At 38.7% G+C, this 22774-nt stretch overlaps 2 protein-coding genes across 2 annotated transcripts in view; one reads left to right on the top strand and one right to left on the bottom strand.

Moving 5' to 3' along the window:
* The window catches only part of baiap3 (BAI1 associated protein 3), a 57642-nt gene extending 42948 nt beyond the window's left edge, over positions 1–14694 (top strand). Inside the window, exons 17-34 of the mRNA XM_037689127.1 lie at positions 127–217; positions 368–424; positions 507–604; positions 751–802; positions 911–1062; positions 1159–1282; positions 2901–3041; positions 3217–3312; positions 6380–6595; positions 6932–7000; positions 7080–7159; positions 10399–10507; positions 10985–11056; positions 11586–11669; positions 11936–12056; positions 12141–12264; positions 12346–12551; positions 14466–14694. Of these exons, the coding sequence (XP_037545055.1) occupies positions 127–217; positions 368–424; positions 507–604; positions 751–802; positions 911–1062; positions 1159–1282; positions 2901–3041; positions 3217–3312; positions 6380–6595; positions 6932–7000; positions 7080–7159; positions 10399–10507; positions 10985–11056; positions 11586–11669; positions 11936–12056; positions 12141–12264; positions 12346–12551; positions 14466–14569 (1996 nt within the window). The 3' untranslated portion in view covers positions 14570–14694. The remainder of the gene's footprint in view (positions 1–126; positions 218–367; positions 425–506; positions 605–750; positions 803–910; positions 1063–1158; positions 1283–2900; positions 3042–3216; positions 3313–6379; positions 6596–6931; positions 7001–7079; positions 7160–10398; positions 10508–10984; positions 11057–11585; positions 11670–11935; positions 12057–12140; positions 12265–12345; positions 12552–14465) is intronic.
* The window catches only part of LOC119421774 (inactive rhomboid protein 1), a 952927-nt gene that overhangs the window by 670302 nt on the left and 259851 nt on the right, over positions 1–22774 (bottom strand). The window lies entirely within an intron of this gene.

The following is a 22774-nucleotide window of genomic DNA, read 5'->3' as shown; positions in this document are numbered from 1 at the left end:
TAGACTGAAATCCATCTATGAGACTGTAGCCATTATACTTGCTAAACTGTGAGAACAATGTGTAACTGCGTGATGAGTCGAATAGCAATTTTGTATTGTAATTGGTTTTTCCTGTGTGCATGCCAGGGGGATTGGCTACATGCAAAACATGAGAGCATTTAAGACCGTTTGTCCTCTTCGGAACGAGCTGCATTTGGACATCACGACCGCTGTCAAGGTAACAATGGGAGCGCAATTAAAACAGAAGCATTTATGTCATATGGTAGCAGCACGGTCACAAAGACCTGCAAGTGCATCATGAAAACAAGGATGATGAAATAAAGCAAGAGGAATCTGATAGGAGCTGTTTGGATTCTTGTGTCCACAGAAAGGAGCAGCTGAGTGGTACGAAAGCCTGATAGCTCAATATAAACCAGAGGAAGGGGTAAGTTTTTGATGCCCAATTTCTGCAACTTCTTTGAGCGTTGAGGACTTTGGTTGTTATTCACTGTGTTTCGACAACGCAGACTCTGGAGGAGCAGCTGAAAAAAATGGTTTGCGTTATCGATGCTGTGTGTGCAGATGTACAAAGAGCTCAGAACATCTACAACAAGCTCTTCTACAGGTGAATATTGTTTCACAGCAGCCGAATGTGCACGCGTTATACGTCAAGAAATGCAACACGATGTATAAAAGCTGTGCTTCCTGCTGTAGCCACATTCGAGTGCCTTGTTAGCCGGTTTGATGTCCTTTCATCCTTTGTTCCCACAGTGCTGTGAAAGTAGATTTCTTCAGCGTATCATACAGGCAGTTGGAAAAACAGGTTAGTCTTTGAAACTGTGTGAAAATGGGGTCTGAAGCCTTTGTGCGTCATGCTGCATGGGTGTTGCTAAAATTGACTCTGGCACTTTCAAATTCCTTCACTCGGCAGGTAGCTGATGATGTAAATGTGGCAATGGAGCGGGTTTGTGGGACTCTGGAGCAGGAGAGCTCCCGACTGACTCAGACGATGGGGGAGACCATCTTTGAGCTCTTCATGTCCCTAAAAATTCTCAAAGGCTTTCGGGAGTTTCTACCTCTCAAGTTAGTAGTGCTGTTTTTAAAATATCTGATTAGCGTTTGTATGCTTTGCTTTATCGTTATTATTTTTTTGAACTTGTGTTCTCATTTTCTCAACAGAGATGCAAAAATGTTGGCCATGACGGGCTTCCATAATTGGTTCAAGTCCTCTATTCATAAGTGGCTGCAAATTGTTCATGAAAAATCCTGCGATAGGATCCGTAAAGCAGTGGAAACAGACCAGGTGGGAAAAATCTGTTCATCAAATGTAACTAGAGAAATTCCATTTCCTGCAAAAATGCAGTGTGAACGCTTATTGCTGAATAACAGCTGAAATTAGCTAAAAACTTGCTAAATTGTAGCTGAAGTGGAAAAACCAACCTAAATTAGCAGAAGAAAGCGGAAAGAACGCGTATTTGCTGAACTAGGTTTAAATAAGCAGAAAGAGATTTGCTAAAAAATAGCTGAAATTAGCAACAAAAAAACTGCTGAATAGTATTTGAAAAGGCAGAAAGAAGCTTAAACAACCAGAAAGAAGCATAAAGAGTTAAAATGAGCTACAAATGTGGAATTAGATGACAAAGCTAAAATTAGTATAGAAGCTGAATAGCTAAATAGTAGCTGAAATAGCAGAGAATGCTGAAACTAGCAGAAAAAGCTGAAATTAGCAGAAATAAGCTAATTAGGCTGAAAGTGGAAAAAAATAAACAACCCCCATAAAACTTGAATTTATCTGAAAACAGCTGAAATAAGCTAAAAATGTTAAAAAGGTAGCTGAAAATGTAGAGCAAGCTTAAGCAGAGGAAAGAAGAAAGAACATGTTTGTTCAATTAGGCTGAAAGAATCAGAAATTAACACAAAAAGTGGAAATTATCTGAAAAAAGCTGAAATAAAAAAAAACCTGCTGAAAAGTTGCTAAAAAGGCAGAAAGAAGCTTACATTGCAAGGAGGAAGTGGAGAGAGCACATTTTTGCTGAATTAAGCTGGAAAAAAGTTTAAATGAGTGCAAAAATGTGGAATTAGCTGAAAAGGCTAAAATTAGCATAAAATCAGCTAAATAATAACTGAAATAGCAGAAAATCTTGAAACTAGCATAAATAAGCTGAAAGGAGCATAACGAGCTGAAATTAGCAGAAACAAGTTAGAAGAAGCATAAAAAAGTTGTAGTTGGCAGAATAAAGCTGAAATGAGTGCAAAACAGCTGAAAGTAGCTGAAAAATATATATATATATTTGCCCAAGGGAGCTGAAAGAAGCTGAACCAGACCAAAATGTGAAAGGAGCAATCAAAGGTTGTAAAATGAGCTCAATTAATTTCCTATGAGAGAAAAAAGTGGCAGAAAAGGCAAAATATTTAAAAAAGCTAAAGTTTTACCAATACCAAAAGTCATAGCACCTTTCTCCTGAACAAGCTGAAGATTTTGATATATGATTTGTTGAAATAGCACAAAAATTGTTGAACAAGAAAGATGCCGAAAGACGTACAGAAGAAAAATGGATCACGATGGTGTGAATGCTTCATAAACATTCACACAATAAATATTATCGTGGGAACAGTGTGAGCTCATATGAGATGATAGACTGAAAAGTTGCAAACTGAAGTGGTAAGCATCATATTTGTAAAGTACTTCAGAAAAACATGATTCTTAAGTAACTTTTTTAGCTTTTTTAAACCACTATAGTATAACTTGTAATAGTTAGGGTTATCAATTTTTGCAGCTGCCTTATTCCTTTAAACTGAATTCATCTATTACTCTCTTTGTGTTTAGTAGAGGTTCAAATAACATATGCTTGAGTTTTAATTGAATACAGTAACATTCTGCCAAAACTTAAAGGTTGAAAAAGCATGTGCTTTGTGAGCAGCTCCAGCCGGTTCAACAAGCCAAACACAGTTCGTCAGCCGTGGAAGTGACAGCTTGCTTCAGCCAGGTACGCGAGATTTGGCACCAGCTGGCCTGGCCAGACTCTGCGGGGGCCTTCATCTTTGTCACTCGTTTGACAGACGTGAGTGCCACTTTTAGTGTCGCCACACATACTCATATCCTGCAGTCGTGCTCAGATGATTTCTAGATGACGTGCACTCACCGAGAGTTAATGAAAGATTTTACCAAACAGAACAGAGTAGAAACTCAGAACACCTCAGCAACAACATTGATTGATTAATTGATTCATTCCTCAGAATTTCTGCAGTGAAGGCGTTTGCTACTCTGAGATGATGACACGCAGGATTGAGCGGAACCAGCTGGGCCGAGACCACAAGGCCTTCACAGTGCAGGTAACGCCTGTAGCAAAACAGAACTGGAGGAGGATGACGTCAAAAATGTCTGAAAGTGTCCCACCCTGCCAGGACACATGCAGCAAATAGCTCTGCAGTGTTCATCCCAGTAATGTTCACAACAGAATCAGACCTGTTTTCAATTCAGTTCAATTCAAAAATACTTTATTAACCCCAGAGGGAAATTAAATACTGTTGTAACTCATCATCCTGGTTCCATTAAAGACTTGTTCTAGATGCTGATGGCTGTGGGCAGGAAGGATCTCTTGTAGCGGATTTGAAGAAGCCTCTGACTGAAGACAGTCTGATGAAGAGGATGCTGAGGGTTGTCTATAATGTTCTTCATTTTATGAAGAATCCTTCTTTGTACAATCATCTCCAAAGGTTCTAGAGGAGTCCCCAGAGCTGAGCCAACCTTCTTTATGAGCTTGTTGATCTTTTTGAAGTCACCCCAGCACATGATGGCAGAAGAGATAGCACTCTCTACAACAGACTTGTGGAAGATTTGCAGCATCTTGTTGCAAACACTGAAGGACTTCAGCTTCCCCAAGAAGTACAGTCTGCTCTGTCCCTTCTTGTAGACGCTTCACTGTTGCATCTCCAGTCCAGTCTGTTGTCCAGGTGAACCCCAAGGTATTTATACTTCTCCACCACCTCCACTTCTTCTCCCATGATGGAAATAGTGTTGGACCTGTTCCTGTTTCTCCTGAAATCTACAATCATCTCCTTTGTTTTGTTCTCATTCAAGATGAGATGATTGTTTCCACACCATGCCACAAAGCAGCATGTATAATAATATAGTTTAAAGGCATAGTTTGATATGTAATCATCACGTGAGGAACCAAAGACCACGGGCGTCCAGTGTTGACCTTCAACCTTGTCATTTGTTCTCAGTGATTCCTCCAGATTCTTGATATTTTGGGGTCATATTTCAAACTGTAGACAATGCTGGAGTATCAGAGATATTCAGAAGGATTTCCAACAAACACAACATCCCAGTACATTTCAAACCCAGCAGGACTCTCAGACAGAGGCTGGTCCACCCTAAGGACAAAACACCCAAACACAAACAGAGTGGTGTAGTGTATGCGGTCCAGTGCAGCGAGGACTGTCCAGACCTCTACATTGGGGAAACTAAACAGCCTCTTCACAGACGCATGGCTCAACACAGGAGAGCCACTGCCTCAGGACAAGACTCAGCTGTTCACCTCACAGATAAGAGACACTCTTTTGGACCGAGAACACAGATGGTTTGAGAGGGGGTGAAGGAAGCAATTTATGTAAAAAGAGAAAAACTGTCTCTTAACAGAGGAGGAGGCCTCAGATTTCAACTTTCAAAAACATATAATACAACTTTAAGACTGATTCCCAGCCGGTTTTCACATCTGATGGAAACAGAGGGGCCTCATCTGTGAATTAGAGGAACAAAGACTTTAAGAAACAACTACTGTTAAGGTGTGAGGTGCGAATTGTCAATCTGCATAGTACGTGTATCTTATCTCACTCAGCCTTATAACCTGAACCCCTCACTCTCTGCTCTTTGAACTGAGAAAGCTCCTCGGATGAGGAGCGAAACGTCTTCTGTTACAAACAAAGTCCAGTTTTTTTTTTTTATTTGATCATGTCCTGGACGACTGAGAATCTTCACCAGCAAACTGTAGACAATGGGATACAGTTGTACAGGATCCAATGGGATCAAAGTTTTCCCAATTTTACATTGAGGACTTTTTTTCTAAAATTGCTCAACTATTTTTAGTTGACGTTTTATGCAGACTGGTGAACCTCTGCCCATCTTTACTCCTGGAAGGATTCAGCTTCTCTACAATGTTATTTTTATGGCCAGTCCTCTTACTGACCTGTTGCCCCTCCAGCTGTTTCTTAGTCGTACCTTTTACCCAGGGGTGGATGTAATGAATTACAAATACTCACGTTACTGTAATTAAGTAGATATTTTGGGTACTTGTACTTGCATGAGTATTTCTTTGAAGTGTGTAATTTTATTCATACTTAAGTACATTTTAGACCATGTAATCTACTTTGCTACTTTTAAAATCAGAAGTCATTAATGAGTACGGCCACAATTTGAAGTAATATTCAAACTGTTCACCTGCGTCTTTGGTGCCAAATAGGCTCTCAGATTGCGAACGCGCCAGTTACCTCTGACGTAAGCAAAGGACAACTCCGTAGAGTAGAGAGTCATTTAGAGTTTACTCTTCACAGCCAAACGAAGCCAGATAGACTCTGTTAACTTGGAAAACCAGCTCCTGCTGACACTGAACAAAAGGTTCAGAAAGTGACGGGTGACAGAAATGTCTCCCGCCTGTTGTTCGCAGTGTATTTGAAAAAAGTTTAAACTGTTCAATGCCCGTTCAAAAACATTTTTGTCTTTCTTTTAACAAACAAAATTCCTGCTTTATCTACATTTTCTTACAAAAAGAAATGGCCTTAGTGTAATTTTTCTATACTTGATTGTCCGTCTGAGAAATGTGCTTTGAATGTAGCTATTATATCAAGTAAATCGAACTGAACGCCTTCTAACATCGATTAGTTAAAAAGTAATGAATACTCTGAATCGTTTTTGAGAAGAGTATTTTATACTTTTACGTAAATATTTTTATAGCACCAGTACTTTTACTTGTGAGTACAATTTAAGCAGTGCGACAGTACTTGTACTTGAGTACAAATTTTCAGTACTCTTCCCACCTCTGCTTTTACCACTACAGCCTTTTTGTTTCACAATCCCAACTCTTTAAGATTTGCTGCTGCCATAAAATTATATTTTTACTAAAAACAGTAGACTTTCTTAGTTTAAACATTTGGCATGTTTACTGTTTCTTTAATAAAAATAAAAGGTTGTGAGATTTGCAAATCATTGCATTCTGGTTTTATTTACATTTTACACAACGTTCCAATTTTTACAGCGCTGGGGTTGAAACAAATCGATTGCTACTGACGTCATAAGTTATTTACACCTGCACTCCATCACTCCATGTCTTAGCAGCCCTGCTTCTCTTATTTTCCTTTATTCTCCTCCATCAACTGTTCCTCCTCATTTGCTTTCTGCTAGCTGTGCATTGCCCTGAACAACGTAGAGCATGTGCGTGTCTGCCTGGCTCACCTGCCTCGTGACCTGGACTGGTCAGGAGTGGAGCGGGCCATGGAGGAGTCCTGCGGAGTGGAGGGAAAAGAGCAGGTTTACAAGGCTCTGAACGGGCAGCTGTTTAACGTGGACCTGGACCTGCAAAGAGAAGCCAAGCGCCTCATCGCGCTGCTCGCTGACAAGGTGACAAAAGAAACTGCACTCGAGCCAAATCTCTCAAAAGGTCATTAATGCATCGAGCGTTGGCTCAAAACAAGACATTGAAGATTCATTCGGGGTGACTTTTATAAAAAAAGATGCGTAATGGAAATAATGAACAGCAACTTCATCTACTATGATTTTTTTTTTTTAATTCACCTGTTTTTAATCTGAAATGCTTATGTGCAACTTCACAAAGAGCAGATTACTCTAAGATATTTTAATATTAATATTTTTATAAGTTGGTAGTAAATCTTTTAGGGGAGTCTGCATTTTCTTTTCCCCATTGCTGTTCTTCAGAATATATATTTCCGTGTGCAGATGTTGCCTGAGCTGCGGAGGTACATCCAGCACATCAGCCTGTCTCCGGACTCGATCAACAACGATGAGGTTTGCAGCTCCCGTTTCCAGCCTTGTGTCAGCTTTCTGTCAGTCACGTCATGTATGTAACGGGTGGACTTTCTTCCAGGCTGTCTCTCCTCTCATGAAGTACCTTCAGGACACTATGCTCATCCTGACTGAAAACCTTGTTAAAGAAAATCTGAGCAGGTATATTCTCTCTTCGTCTGACATCTCACTATTTCTCTCTCGCAGTGTGAGTCCAGTTTTATTTCTCATGCTCCCACTAGATTTATTTTTTGTTTGTAACGAGTCAAAGCATTTCAGTGCAAATATATATATATATATATATATATATATATATATACATGGGGAAATAAGTTGAATTGATTACGAAATACAAGGAGTTGCAAATAATGAGCATCTAATGCAAACATATGGTGCAAATTTTAAATTTGACCACCATCACTAACAATTTACTTGTTATATAAGTGTACTTGAAGTGAAACTGTATTTAATCCATAGGCTGTTTTGCAAATAGGTTTATCTGATTTATGTTTTGTGCATTACACATCCACCATTTAAATGAATAAACCTCCTGGAGAAAGGCGAGCACACCCCAGCTGCTTCAGACACGTGTCCTGAACAAATGAGATACAACTTTTCTAAATTAATCAGAATGTTGTGTGACAAAACCCATCAGTGTCTTCTCTGAAAGTGATGGACAGCATGTCCTCCAGCCTTGAGAAAAGGGTAACCCACTCGTTTTGGTACCAGCACACTTTAATAGTGCCAGCATATATAATAGTGTGTGAGCTTCAGGGAGAGGGGAGTTGCATTTGTGCACACAATTTTAGTAACTTGCACATCTAAGGAGGCATCTTAAAAGCCGAACAGTATTTACACATCTAAGAGCGCACATGCTGCCATCCAGATGGCGGCTTTTTCAAGAAGCTCCCTGCTTCTTTCAACACGACGGTGTTACGTTTTACAACAGCACGGCTTTGTAGAAGAAATGTCAAGGTGTTACAGCGCCTGATAGCAGCTGAGAAAGCCCAGCTATTTAAATGAGTTCAAACATAAAAGCCTGAAATGGTAAACAGTTCAAATCCTATAACTGGCAAGAGCAGGGAGAAGATAAAGAAAGTAGTTTTTCATTTGAAACACTGGTGTCATTTTCAATCTGCAGGTGTAAAGATGCTACACAGATCAGGGCACTAACGATCGGTCGTTAGGCTCATGGTCCTTCTTTTGCATGTGAACAACTAGTTTGGGCTGTCATCAGCAAACAGCTTGATCCACTACAGTTATCTATCTAGCAATCATATAGCTCCAAAAATGCTGAATGACTGATGAAATTTGTTGAAGGAGCTGAATCTGAAACATTAAAACAAGAACATAAGCTGAAAACCAAAAGTAGGAAAATGGTAACAAAAATCCCAAAAAGTAGCACACTGCTAGCTAAAAGCTTAAAGTAACAAAATAGCAACTAGAAGCTAAAATTAGCAAAAGACTAGCTTAAGGAAGAATGTAACAAAATATTTACTAAGAACAGTAAAATGTTAGCTATAATCTAAAAAGTTGCAAACTGCTAGCTAACAGTTTACAGTAACAAAATAGCAGCTAGAAGCTAAAAGTAGCAAAAGGCTAGCTAAAGGAGAAATGTAATAAATATTTACTAAGAACAGTAAAATATTAGCTAAAATCTAAAAAGTAGCAAAATGCTAGCTAACAGCTTACAGTAACAAAATAGCAGCTAGAAGCTAAAAGTAGCAAAAGGCTAGCTAAAGGAGGAATGTAATAAAATATTTACTAAGAACAGTTAAAGGTTAGCTAAAAGTTAACTGCTAGCTAAAAGCTTAAAGTAACAAAATAGCAACTAGAATCTAAAAGTAGCAAAAGACTAGCTTAAGGATGAATGTAACAAAATATTTACTAAAAACAGTAAAATGTTTGCTAAAAGTTAAAAGTAGCAAACTGCTAGCTAAAAGCTTAAAGTAACAAAATAACAACTAGAAGCTAAAAGTAGCAAAAGGCTAGTTAAAAGATGAATGTAATAAAATATTTACTAAGAACTGTTAAAGGTTAGCTAAAAGTTTAAAGTAGCAAAATAACAACTATAAGCTAAAAGTTGCAAAAGGCTAGCTAAATGATGAATGTGACAGAACACACTAAAACAGTAAAAGCTTAGCTCTAAAAGTAGCAAACTGCTAGCTAAATGTTTAAAGTAACAAAAAGCAGCTAGAAGCTAAAAGTAGCAAAAGCTAGCTAAAGGATGAATGTAATAAAATATTTACTAAGAACAGTTAAAGGTTAGCAAAAGCTTAAAGTAGCAAAATAACAACTTGAAGCTAAAAGTAGCAAAAGGCTAGCTAAAGGATGAATGTGACAGAACACACTAAAACAGTAAAAGGTTAGCCAAAATCTAAAAGTAGCAAACTGCTAGCTAAAAGCTTAAAGCAACAAAAAGCAGCTAGAAGCTAAAAGTATCAAAAGGCTAGCTAAAGGATGAATGTAACAAAATATTTACTAAAAACAGTAAAATGTTAGCTAAAAGTTAAAAGTAGCAAACTGCTAGCTAAAAGCTTAAAGTAACAAAATAGCAACTAGAATCTAAAAGTAGCAAAAGACTAGCTTAAGGATGAATGTAACAAAATATTTACTAAAAACAGTAAAACGTTAGCCAAAATCTAAAAGTAGCAAACTGCTAGCTAAAAGCTTAAAGTAACAAAAAGCAGCTAGAAGCTAAAAGTATCAAAAGGCTAGCTAAAGGATGAATGTAATAAAATATTTACTAAGAACAGTTAAAGGTTAGCTAAAAGCTTAAAGTAGAAAACTGCTAGCTAAAAGCTTAAAGTAACTAAATAACAGCTAGATGCTAAAAGTAGCAAAAGACTAGCTAAAGGATGAATGTGACACAAAACACACGAAAAACTGTAAAACGTTAGCTGAAAACAAAAAGAAACAAAGTGCCGAAGGGTGGCTAAAAATATTATATGGGAAGCTTAAAGTATCAAAAGTTGGCTATAAGCTAAAAGGAGTTAACAGCTCCACAAAAGCTAAAAGAAAAAAATCTTGTAAAAAACTGAAAGTAGTAAAAGGCTATCTAGAGGTTTAAAGTAGCATAATGCTAGTTAAAAGTTAAAAATACTCAAATGCAAACTTAAGCTAATTAAATATTTTGAAAAGTATAGACAAAAACAGAAGTTAGAGCACCCAATAAGTGGATGAGCTGAACGTTTTGAAACATGAATGGCTAAAATAGCACAAAGTATGCAAAGTACTTAAAATTAAAAAAATATATGGAAAAATAAAAAAACTGGAAACCAATAGTGTCGCCTCCTTTACAGGTAAATAAAAAGCAAACGCTTGTTTGTTCTGGATTTGTTGGGGCTAAACTTACGCGGGTTCAGCTAACACCAACATGTGGGTGTCACTGTGCCTTGCAGAGCTTTACAAAGCATGTGGGAGCTGCTCCTGCGGATGATCCTGGACGCGGTCACAGAAAACAGGGGCGTCCAGGTGGAGTTCTACAACCGTTTCCAGTACACAGTGGAGGTCAGAGGTTACTGCACCACACTACACCACTCCGTTACAGCTTTATTTGAGCTTCTTAAATATAAACCATTTTTATAAAAAGATGTGTCTACACAACGCACCGTGAAACTTCTACAGTTCATAGATTACATAGTAAAAATGTTTATTACTGGTATTTAACCCAGTAGTTATATGTCAGACATTCTTGAAGTACTTAGGTTTGTGCCAACATGCGTTCTCTTATGAATGACAAAGTGGAAACAAATTTATGTTCAACAAATTCAACAAGCTGGCAGGGAACATTGCACATTTGCATGAGAAGTCGAGTCCTTCCACATAAGTGGGTCAGAGCTCGGCTGCTGCTGAAGATTTCATGGTGTTTGTGTGAACAAATGTCTCGTCTCATATGTACCTTCAAGATTAAAGGAGTTATACAATGAGTCAAATCTTGAATGTTCTTTGTTTATTTCCCCATTTTTGTTAATTTAAATGCTTTAGACCTTGTTGCAGTTCTTTCACGTTAAGGGAGAGGGTCTGTCCTTGGAAGACATGAAGAGCGGAGACTATAAGGTATAGTTTTGTTGATAGGCCTGTCGCAATAAACAATACATCAATTAGTCGCATGATAATTGAAAATTATCGACCTCGTTTTCATTCATCGGCTTTATCGTTTCTTCGTATCTCTTTCTACTGAAGACACAGGATGACAAGAAGCTCAACTCGGGTACGCTTCACTGACCCCTCCCGTTCTCTTTATCCATTTTAAATCCAATTTAATCGTCTTCTTAACCTTCTTAAAGAGACGCGCTGTTCGCTCCCTTACTATCCATCCTTCGGTTCAAACATCTTATACTGCCATCCAGTGGTCGAAAAAGGTACTACATGCAAAACAAATAATTAAAGAAAAACATTTCTTCTTAAATTTGACAATAATGACTAATTATTGTCAAATTTCACACAATATTATCGTTTATCGCGATAATTTCGGAGACAATTAATCGCCCAGCAAAATTTGTTATCGTGACAGGCCTACTTGTAGATTGTCCACCAGATTTCAGTCTTTTTATCAACAGTAACATTCGTTCTTTTGATTGTTCAGGTCTTGGATGAAGAGCTCAAGCTGAATAAATGTTCCTCCTTTGATCTGATTGAACAGTACTATCTGGAGAAAATTTCTCACCAGGTTGGTTTCAACTCAGCAGACAGACAATTTCATTTAAGCCGACAGGGAGGTATTGATCGGAGAGCACATCACTCTGTCCTTTGCTCTTTTAACCCTCATTGAAAACCTACTTTGTTTCAAACACTTAAAAGCATCACGTAATGCTACGTGCACCGAGACACGTAGAATACTTTCTGCAGGCTGTGAGAGAGTTTTTATTTATTTATTTTAATTATGTGAGCATATTTCAGCTAAATATGTTGTGCTTCCACATGGTGTGATTGCAGAAAACACTCAAACACACGCCTTATGGTCGGATCAGTGTGAAATGTTACTACGACGCCCCGGAGCAGAGGCTGACGGTGGAGATTCTGCACGCGGCAGATATTATCGCGCTGGATGCCAATGGTAAAATTGCGCAAGCGTTGCATTAAAGACAGATTGCTGTTTTAAATAAATTAATTTCCAGTCATTTTCTCTGCTTTTCCTCAGGTTTGAGTGATCCTTTCGTCATCGTGGAGCTCTGCCCTCACCACCTCTTTCCATCAGCCAAGAGTCAGCGCACGCAGGTGAAACTGAAGACGCTGCACCCGGTGTTTGACGAACTCTTTCACTTGTGAGTAGGAGCTCTTCGTTTCTTTTTGCTGTTAACACTTGGATACCTCTGCCTCACGTGTCTGGTTTGGTTGACTTCCAGTCACGTCAGTCCTGAACAGTACAGACACAGGTACGCCTGCTTGACCTTCATTGTGATGGACTATGACTGGCTCTCTACCAACGACTTCGCCGGAGAAGCCGTCGCTCCTCTTAGTGACTTCTGTTGGCCGGGGAGACCGAACGTCTCGGCAACTGGAAAAAATGTCCAGCCTGCCATTCTGCACCTGTCTCGCAGCAAACCCAGCGGTACGTACGCACTAACTGGCTTCTTGTGGATACGTATGAAGCATTCACCCTTTTGTGATGCATTTATCTTCTGCACGTTCTTCAGCGCGATTCTCGTCTCGCAGTTTTCAAGCTGTTTGAACAATTCATATATCAAAACGTTCTGTTACGACTTTTGGTATTGGTGCAACTTTAGCTTTTTGAAATATTTAGCCTTTTCTGCCGCTTTTTTCTCAAAGACAATGATCTGAGCTCATTTTACATCCTTCAAATCTTTAGATGTGTTTACAACCTTTTACTGCTCCTTTCACATTTTGTGCTGGTTCAGCTTCTTTCAGCTTCCTTGTGCAAATTTAAAACATTTTTTCAGCTACCGGTACTTTCAGCTAATTTCAGCTGGGTTTTTTTCAGCTGTTTTGTGCTCATTTCAGATTCTTTCTGCTAACTACATCATTGTTGTGCTTCTAACTCCTTTCTGCTAATTTCAGCTCGTTATGCTCCTTTCAGTTTTTTCTGTAAGTTTCAGCTTTTCCTTCTATTTCAATTACTATTTTAGCTGTTTTTATGCTAATTTAATCATTTTCAGCTAATTCCATATTTGTTGCACTCATTTAAACTTTTTCATCCTAATTCAGCAAAAATGTGCTCTTTTCACTTCCTCCTTGTAAATTCAGCTTCTTTCTGCCCTTTTTAGCTACTTTTCAGCTGTTTTTTTTTTGCTAGTTTCAGCATTTGTCAGTTTCTACTTGTGTGTGCCCATTTCAGCTTCTTTCAGCCTAATTGGGCAAATGTGTTCTTTCTGCTTTCTTCTGCTAATTTATGCTTGTTCAACCTTTTCAGCTACCTTTTTGGCATTGTGTAAGCTAATTTCATCTCTTTGCCAATAAATGTAATTTTTTTGCAGTAATTTTTGCTACTCTAACTTATTTCTGCTAATTTCAGCTTGTTGTGCTTCTTTCGGATGTTTTCAGCTAGTTTTAGCTTTTTCTGCCTTTTCAGGTATTTACGGTAGCTGTTTTATGCTAATTTTAGCCTTTTCAGCTAACTTCAATTATTTTATTTTTTTTAGCTCATTTCAGCTCTTTTCACTTCCTTCTCTTAGGTTAGGCTTCTTTCTGCTTTTTCGGCTACATTTTAGATGTTTTTTTTTTACTAATTTTATACTTTTTTCAGCCGATTTCCTAATTTTTGTACTAATTCCTGCTTATTTAAACCGAATTCAGCAAAAATGTGTTCTTTCTGCTTTCTTCTGCTAATTTAGGCTTGTCCTTTCATTTCAGCTACATTTCAGTGTGTTTTTTTTAAGCTACTTTCATCTGTTTTTCATCAAATTCTTCTGCAATAAGCATTCACACTGCATTTTCACAGGAAATGCAGTTTCTCTACTTTCATACACATATTTTTTTCAATAAATCTTTTATAACCTAAAGTCCTAGCATTCTTTCGAAGAATGCATAAATAAATAAAGACCTTTCTTTAAAAAGGGCAGAATTATCTCCTTTTTTGGTCAAATATTGTTAAATCATTACACACAATCTCATGCAAGCACTTGCAAGATGTATTATCTTTCAGAGTATGTGTTGAAGATGACTCTCAGCTACTGCCACACCAAATCTTAGCTCAGTGTCTGTTAAATTTGCTGACTCATCCATTCATGTGTTTCTTGAGGTTGATTAGTTCTGGTCGCCATCTTGAATTGGGTTGGCACCAATTTTTTTATCAGTTGTAGAGATACAGCCAGTGATTATTTCCTGAAAGTTTCATGAAAATGTGTTCAGTGGATCTGGAGACATTTTGCTAAAACACACACACAAAGAGACATTGGAAAAAGCACGATTGTTCGTCTTCGCCTTTCGGCGGCGAGCAATAACAATAAATCCAAAGATATTATTTTCAGTTGTAAACGTTCTCCCATCTGTTTGCCCTCTCCTCCAGAGAAGCCCATCATGAGGATGCTGGACGCTCGCACCGGAGACAGGGAGGCTCAGGAGTTTGTCCGCAGGCTGAAGGAGATCGAGAAGTCGATGGAGGAGGAGTAAAAGCTGTCAGTATTTGCTGTGTTCATGTTTCCTGACCACGTCTTGCGACATGTGCTTTTGTACACGTACGATGCTTATATTTATTATTTTTCCCAATGTATTTTTTGTTGGGTTATGATACCAAAAGAAGAAGAAGAAAAAAAAAACGGTTGACAGTGACTCGTTTCACTGTTTTCTGAGAGGTGAACATCCTGTCACTGTGCAACTCTATTTTAGAATTAAATGGATAGTTGATCCTAAACGTTATTAGTCTATATTTTTTGTAATGAAGTAATTGTTATCTTTGTTGTATAATCTTTGATATGATAGATTTACATGAGAAATATTTTGTGGAAGTAGCTAACATATAGTTCTAAGTCTTAATCGATACCTCAGATGTGCTCATTGGTTGCAGGAGAGTTTATTTGACAGGTGTTGAGACTTTTTGCATTCTTCACACACACTGTGGGGATAAACTGCACGGTTACTTATTCATCATACGAACCTGCATTGATTTCCCAGTGGCTTAATGAGATAAATAAAAAAAAACGTGTTGAAGGGAATTCTACAGACAAAGTAGAACTTGGAGCAGTTTGAGATTTGGCGTTTTGAGGCCAGTCATGAGATCAGCAGCAGGGAAGCTCAAACCCCCCCCCCCCCCCCCCCCCGGTCATTTTAAAGTGAGCGTTCACCGAGACACGCCGTGTGTCATTCTGTGGCTCACACACAGAAACGACGTGAGCTATATAAGTTCCAGCAAATTTGATATGTATGTTCTGCTCAGACTTTAAGTTTATGTTAAATTTATACCAAGATACTGTAAAACATGCCTTTATAACAACAACGTCGAAAAATAACAATCACCCCACCACAAAACTAACAAAAACTCAAACTGGCTTGTATAAATATAATATTGAGTAATCTGTCAAACATCTTGCTAATCTTTGGTAAACCATGGGCGGGGGTGGTAAACACACACCTGCCAACAGTTGGTGGATTGATCCGTTCATTTCACCTGTGCAAAAGGCAAGGGCACCGCCGAAGGAGGGCCCGGGGGGCAACCCTAAAAAATGGTGCCCCATCTCACCGTCTTAAGACTCGTTCATTTTTTTAGTAACAGACATAACCAGGGGTCTGCAACCTGCGGCTCTGGAGCCACATGCGGCTCTTTGGTCCCTCTGCAGCGGCTCTTTCAAGCTTTGACCAAAACTAACAAACAGCTGAATTTTAATGGTTATACAAACAACAACAAAAATGTACTACCGGCAGCTGTTTTCATTACTTTTGCAAATACTCACTTTTAACTTTTTGCTTTATTTCTATACTTAATTATTTTTTCCACAATAAAAAAAATATATATATATACATATGTCTGCTGTTCCTATTTTTATTTTTAAACTATTTCCCCACCTCTTTACAAGAATCTGGTCTTTTTGTTTGTCTTAAATTGTCAAAAATATCAATAAATGGTGAAAATCATTAGATATTTTTAGCTTTATAATGTCACTCCTACTGGCCACAAAAGTCTCCTCCAACAAACCTAAAGTGGACCACGAGCCACCAGTTGATAATCGCAGTTGTAACAAGTTGTTGCGGCTCTGGACACATTTTATTTAGTGAATGAAGGTGTATTTTGATCATAAAGGTTGCAGACCCCTGGGTTAGATCATTTCGGTTGTTATCAAACCTCACCGCACACATAACTCCCCATGTTGTCGCCACTCGAGAGCGGCGCAGAGTTCAGAGGTCACGTCTGACTGTGGCCAGTTTTAGACAATAAGAAACATGGCGACGGTGATGGAGGAGATCAGGATATTGCACGTCGTCAAGAAGAGACAGAGAAAAGCAGGCAGTGCAGTAGACAGCATCCATTCATTCATTCAACCTTCATTTCTACCGGCTGGTCTCATGGAGCCACGAGGACTCATTTACAAGAGAGACCTGTTCCAGACCGAACATATAAAGTACAAACAATAACAATAAACAATGACAATAAACTACAGTAAAAATCCAGTTCAAATAAGAGACAAAACAATAAATCAGGGTGCCATAAAACAGGATAAAATACTAAAAACAAGAACGTTTCTGCCTTAATTTTTCCATTGACATCATCAAATGTTTGAAACCTCTCAAATAAATCAAGGTGGACAACTTCAGTTCCTGTTGCAAGGTGTTCCAGGTTGCAGGAGCTGAGTAGGAGAAGGCCTTATTGCCAAGTTCAGTCCACAATGAGGGAACGCTGCAGGTAATGATGTCCTGAGAGTGCATGCTGTAACTGCACTGATGGCATGACATGTGGGAGGAGATATAAGAAGGTAGGAGGGATTTATAGATGAAAATGAACCAGTGTGAGAACCTACGTGTAGATAATGATGACCAACTGACCAAGGAGTACAGAGTGCAGTGATGGGTACGGTAGTTGCAACCAGTTATGAATCTTATGGTAGACAGCATCCAACATCTGCAAGCAGCTGGCAGGGGCATTCATGTAAATAATGTCACCATGGTCAATGGCCGGTAGGAAGGTAGCAGCTACAAGGCGTTTTCTGGCATTCAGAGTTAAGCAAGATCTATTTATGAAAAAGAAACTCAGTTTTAATTTCAGTTTCAGGTTTTCGACATGTGGTTTAAAAGAGAGATGTGCATCGACCTAAATTCCCAAGTGGTCTGCGCAGCCATTAAATACATTGCAGCATGTTGATGGAAAGTTCTTCTCCCTGATTATTACACATTAACCTCTTGTCAACAAGCTCCAGCATTTTAGTTGTGTTCTTCTTTGTTCCTTTCTCTGGCTGCATGTTAACCTTGCAGCATTTGGGTACTCATCCTCAAGCTCTTTGGCAACGTACTGAAATATGCACAAAATGAGCACAAAGGACGCACAGAAGGCTCCGTCTCTATATGTTTCAATATTTATTGTTGAGCATAAATGGGTCTTTAGTTGTTACTTTTTCTGTGGAACCTCTTAATAACAAAATGTGTGGCTCAGTCAGTGGCTTTGTGTCCAGATGCTGGAGCTTCAGAAATCATTTGAAGAGACACCAGGCAAAAGCTTCAGCATCCCAACTTTAATTTAAAACAGGCTCATCACCGGCCTCCACCAACGATTAAATTATAAAATCATATCCAGCTGTGAAACTTTATTTCTCAAGGTAAAAGAGAAAGGAAAGAAGAATGACCTGTGTGGTGGTATAATTAGACTTGCGGGGCAAGGCTAGTCATTACTGCAGCTCTCACTGGCCTGACAGAAATGATTCAACTTGATCTTGCGCCGGTCCCTCCCAAAGCTGTGAGTCACTGAAAGACCAAGATTTCAGTGTTTTTACATAAAAGATGAGGGTCACGCTAACCTGCAATGCAACCACTTCAACCTTGTGACGACTGTTGTTGTTTTGTTTCATGCCATTTAAAAAGCACACGTTACTTGGATTATTTAACAGGATTACTGAACTTGTCCAAAGCACAAATTATTCACATAAAGATTTTAATTTAAAAAAATCATTGAACAAGTTCTCAGCTTCTTTTTGCAGAGAAAAACAACTTTTTACAAAAAAGCACAGGTTTCAACCGTGAATTTTGGAGCTTCGACAAAACGGAGTTTTTTTTCCCCGTTGTTGGCCTGTTAGCTTAGCTCGTAGCTTATCTAGTAGCTTAGCTCGTAGCTTAGCTAGTAGCTTAGCTCGTAGCTTAGCTAGTAGCTTAGCTCGTAGCTTAGCTTCTCAGCTTAGCTGCTTTTAACAATCCAAACACACGATTTTGGACGCTTAAAACAGATTTAAAAGCGAAAGGGAGGGGAAGAGCACCGAGGTTGAGCCTTTTGTCATCCAGTGTCTTCAGTAGAAAGAGAGACACGAAGAAACGATAAAGCCGGTAAAAGAAAATGACGTTGATAATTTTCATTCATCATGCGATTAATTGATTTATCGTTTATCGCAACAGGCCTAACCATAGGTTTGTATTTTTGTTTAATATTGTTCATTTTGAGAAGATTGTTTTTCCTAAACATTATATAAAAAAGGATTACCAACTGATTTGCAGAAAGTCTGCATCAACCTCTTGAGCCTGCTGGCCAAAATGATACCATTCTTAAACTGCAGTTGTGGGCCGCACAAAATCACTCCAAGGGGCCGCAAATGGCCCCCGGGCCACACTTTGGACACCTGTGGTCTAGCTCTTTGGCAGCAACATATAAAGAACGAAGGAGAAATGTCAACCTTTTGCACATTTATGGGGCCGAGATGGTGTAGAGGCAGGGCAGCCGGCTTGGGACCCGAAAGTCCCAGGTTCGATCCCCAGTCACTGCACATCACGTGGCGTCTCTGGGCAGCACGTCTCATCCCCAAAATGTCCCCCGGGCGCTTTCAATAGCTGCCCACTGCACCACCTGGTGGTGGATGGGTTAAATGCAGAGACTAATTTCGCCATTGTATGGAAACATGCAGTGCTGACATTGTGATGACATTATTATTATTATTATTATTTCAGTTTGCTAAATCATTGGGTAGATCATATCTGTCTCAGATATAAAATAATATAATTTTAAAGAAAAAAAGTGAATTTATAAAATAAGTCAAATGAGAGTAGTGGGACCAGTTACACCTACAAAAACAAATGTTCAGCTTGATTATCCTCAAAAACTGAAACAAAATCCTTATAACTGAGCAGAAAGTATAAAACTGACTATGGAAAAGCAGAATAGTTTACAATCTTTTCTTTTCGACAAAGAGTTGAGTTGAAGTGACTTACCATACCATACCATACCAATTTATTTATATAGCACTTAAAACAGCAACAAGGCCAACCAAAGTGCTGTACAAAAGAACACAAACATGCACAGCAGACAGGAAAACATAAAATAGAAATACAGATACAAATAGCAGCAGAAGCTAACTAAAATGGCCAACAGAGACTTGTCCTGAAAAGTGGCTCGTATTGCTGAGCATATAGTGAGGAATGATTTAAGTAGAAAAAATAGAGTTGTCATAAAAAATAAGTGTAGCAGGCAAAAGAACTTAGGACCAAACCGTCACACCGACAGCATTTTGATAGTGATGTAACTTTACTGTAGCTGCTTGTGTTGTTATCCTGTGACTCTGTGAGGACAAAGCACGCCAAAACCATTTCTATGCCTAAACGATGTGCTGCACTACAGCGTTTGTGCACATGCACGACGAGCCTGCTTTACTGACACACGCAGGTAATCCTGAGCAGCACTTGCCTTTTATGTTCTGTTTGTTTTTGCAACTATTTCAGGTAGATTTGTACTAATACCCTTAGAGTCAAACCTCTCATTAGCACCGTTTTCACTGTACAATTTGAATATTTAAGTGTTTTGATGACGTTTCTCTCATTTCTAACTTTCATTTGTTCTGGCTAAGTGTTTACAAAAAAAACAAAAAACAATGCAACCTCATTTTTACCATGAACAGTTAAATATAGGTATTGTTGCTGTGTTTAGGAAATCTAAATCAAGATTTAAGAGCAGCATTTGCCTCTTTGTTATGGCAGTTTGTTGACAATTTAAATTCTTACTTGGAAAAAAAAAAGTCTCATGAGGGATACGTCTGTCACAGTACTAGTTGTTTCTATGTTGCTCTTGGACAACTGGTCAGTATTAGATGAATAAAATGATCAATTATTGTGATTTTTCAAACATATTTGTCGTTTTGATAGTGAGGATTTAAAAAAAATGTTGCACACTTAAACGTCCTCTGTAGCCAGAATTTTTTTTTTAAAGTGTCCAATATACACGTAAAGTAACAGAATCTCATAATTTCTTCTCAACTGTCAGTGCTGATGTGAATTACTTTAAACATGCATGATGTGAAACTAGCGTTTATTTCTTTATTTGGGACCAGCATCATGAACTGAGCTCTGGGTTTGAGGTTTGTTGTTCACATTTTTAAAGGCAGGTGGTGAAAAGAATCTGCAGGAGGCTCCAAGCCTTCGATTTGTTCTTGTAAAAGTGAATATTCTGTCCTTGAACTGTACATGCCTGTGTTGCTGTTTATTAGATTATAACTTTGAGAGATGACCACAATAAAGACTGTATTTAAATTTCAGCTTTGGTCCTTCACTGCACGAACAAGATGTTGAGTTTAAACTAGTTTACAGTTTGGCACAGGCTATAAATTAGTAAGTGGTGAAAAGGAGAACCAACAGGCGTCCTGCGACCTTTTTGTCCATTCATCCTCACCATCAGTCTCACCTTCCCTCACCACAATCCCACTCTTCAGTTCTGTGTCTCTGGCAATCCTTGACCTTTTAATATTTTGCGGCCAGCCGAGGATCAAACACTCGGCACTGCAGCAACTGTGCAGAAAAGCCACATTCAAACAGGAAGAAACAGCAGCGTCCATTATGTCCACTGTGTGAGGGTCCTGAGCCGGGGGGGGGACTTTCACGGTGACAAATGCTGCTGAGATAGTAGATCAGACAAGGATTTCTCATCCCTGGAAGGTAAGAGCGCCTGTGCTGACTGACAGTCGATAAATTCTAAATTAGCAACCTGCTGATGGCAGAAGAGGAATGTCATGTTGGCTCAGGTGTGGAGAGGTCCCTGTCATCTAATACAGACGTCATGGCCTCTGGTCAGGGCATCGACTGGTGCACGTGACGGCTCCCATACAGCTTGCTGGTTAACCTTTGTTCTGGCCTGAACTTTCAAACTTTTCAGTGTTTGACAATCCAGATGAATTTTCATCAGGGGGTTCCTATTCACACCACTAGATGTCCTTATAATCTCACAAATCTTGTCTGTGCTCAGGAGGCCCTGCTTCTTGGTGAGAAGAGATGTAAGAACTTTGTTTACTGATCCTCTGGAGGCAAATCTTCTCCAGCAAAGGAAGGTGTCTGATTACAGAGAGCCATCACATAATCAAACCTTCATTCTTAGTATGAGACACTTGGTGGTCTGAGACAAATAGACATACTCACCAGTATGTTCTGGATAATTTTACCCCGTGTTGACAAAATGAAGAACTGCAAAACTCTTCTATTAAATAAATAAATCATATACATTGATTTGCATAGACGTACAAGTAAACTGATGTAAAAAGTCCCTCTAAATGTTGTACATAGTATCATCTGGATCAGTGGTTCCCAACTTTGGGGTCTGGAAGGATCGAATGATGATTTTCAGACATCAATAAAAAATTATAATTAACTGCAAACGGCATATTTTTAAACAATTGTTGGAAAATATTAAAAGCAGACGTTATAAACGAGTGAAAAGCAGTGGCGTAGTTTACGTTTTTGTACTGGGTATATTGTGCATTTTGATTTTTAAGCATATTGAACATTTCAAAATTTCTCCGACGCTTATATTTCAATAAATGTACAACAAACTTTGTACAACAGTTGACTTTGTATTGAAAACATGTTGTAAAGTATCAAAGTACAGAAGCACTAAATATACAAAAAGCAGGTTGAACCAACTCAGTGGGTCTATAAAATGTTCCAAATGTGTTGACAATGGCACGAGCCTCACTGGGCACTTTTAAGTGGGTATACTGAAGCTTTTCTAACGGGTACACAATATACCCATTATACCGTATACTCTGTATTCCCACGTATCTCATGGACTACACCACTGGTGAAAAGATAACGACTGATGAGGCTGTTTGTACTTTCATTATTTGACTTAGTAGCAGTATTTGTGCACGTTTAAGATAGTTTGGTTTGCACAAATAAAATCGATGTTAAAGTCTACTTAAATTAAAATAATGGAAAGCAAATTTTATAACTAGATGCCAACTAACATAAACGTTTGTTCCCCTACGGAAGCTGAAGTGGCTGAAATCAAGTCAACAATGGCGACGTTCATGGAAGAGCCATTCTGAAGCGAGAAGTCTGGTCATTTTGGCATGTTGGTACGTATTCCCTCTCAGATTTGCTGAGTAAAGTTAGTGTTAGACTAGAGTGGGAAAAAAGTTTAAATGGTAAGCTTACCAGTGGTTTTGCAAAGACTGAATGTGGAGCTCTGTCTCTAGGGGGCTCCACCAGCAGGGTTGATTCTCCATATTTATTCTTGACAGCTGTCTCGTTTATCCTTTCTGTTCTCTTTTGTGTTCAGCAGAAGAGCCACTTCTATTTTTCCACCTCAATGTCTTTGATTCCACCATATTTTTTTTAACTCCACAGACTACAGCCAGCCTACTGTAGATCAGGGGTTCCCAACACTGGTCCTTGAGGAACACCATCCTGCATGTTTTAGTTGTTTCTCTG

The sequence above is a fragment of the Nematolebias whitei genome, chromosome 15, assembly GCF_014905685.2.
Source record: "Nematolebias whitei isolate Nwh7 chromosome 15, NemWhi1, whole genome shotgun sequence".
In the NCBI taxonomy this organism is placed as follows: Eukaryota; Metazoa; Chordata; class Actinopteri; order Cyprinodontiformes; family Rivulidae; genus Nematolebias; species Nematolebias whitei.
This window is presented reverse-complemented; position numbering and strand designations above follow the sequence as displayed.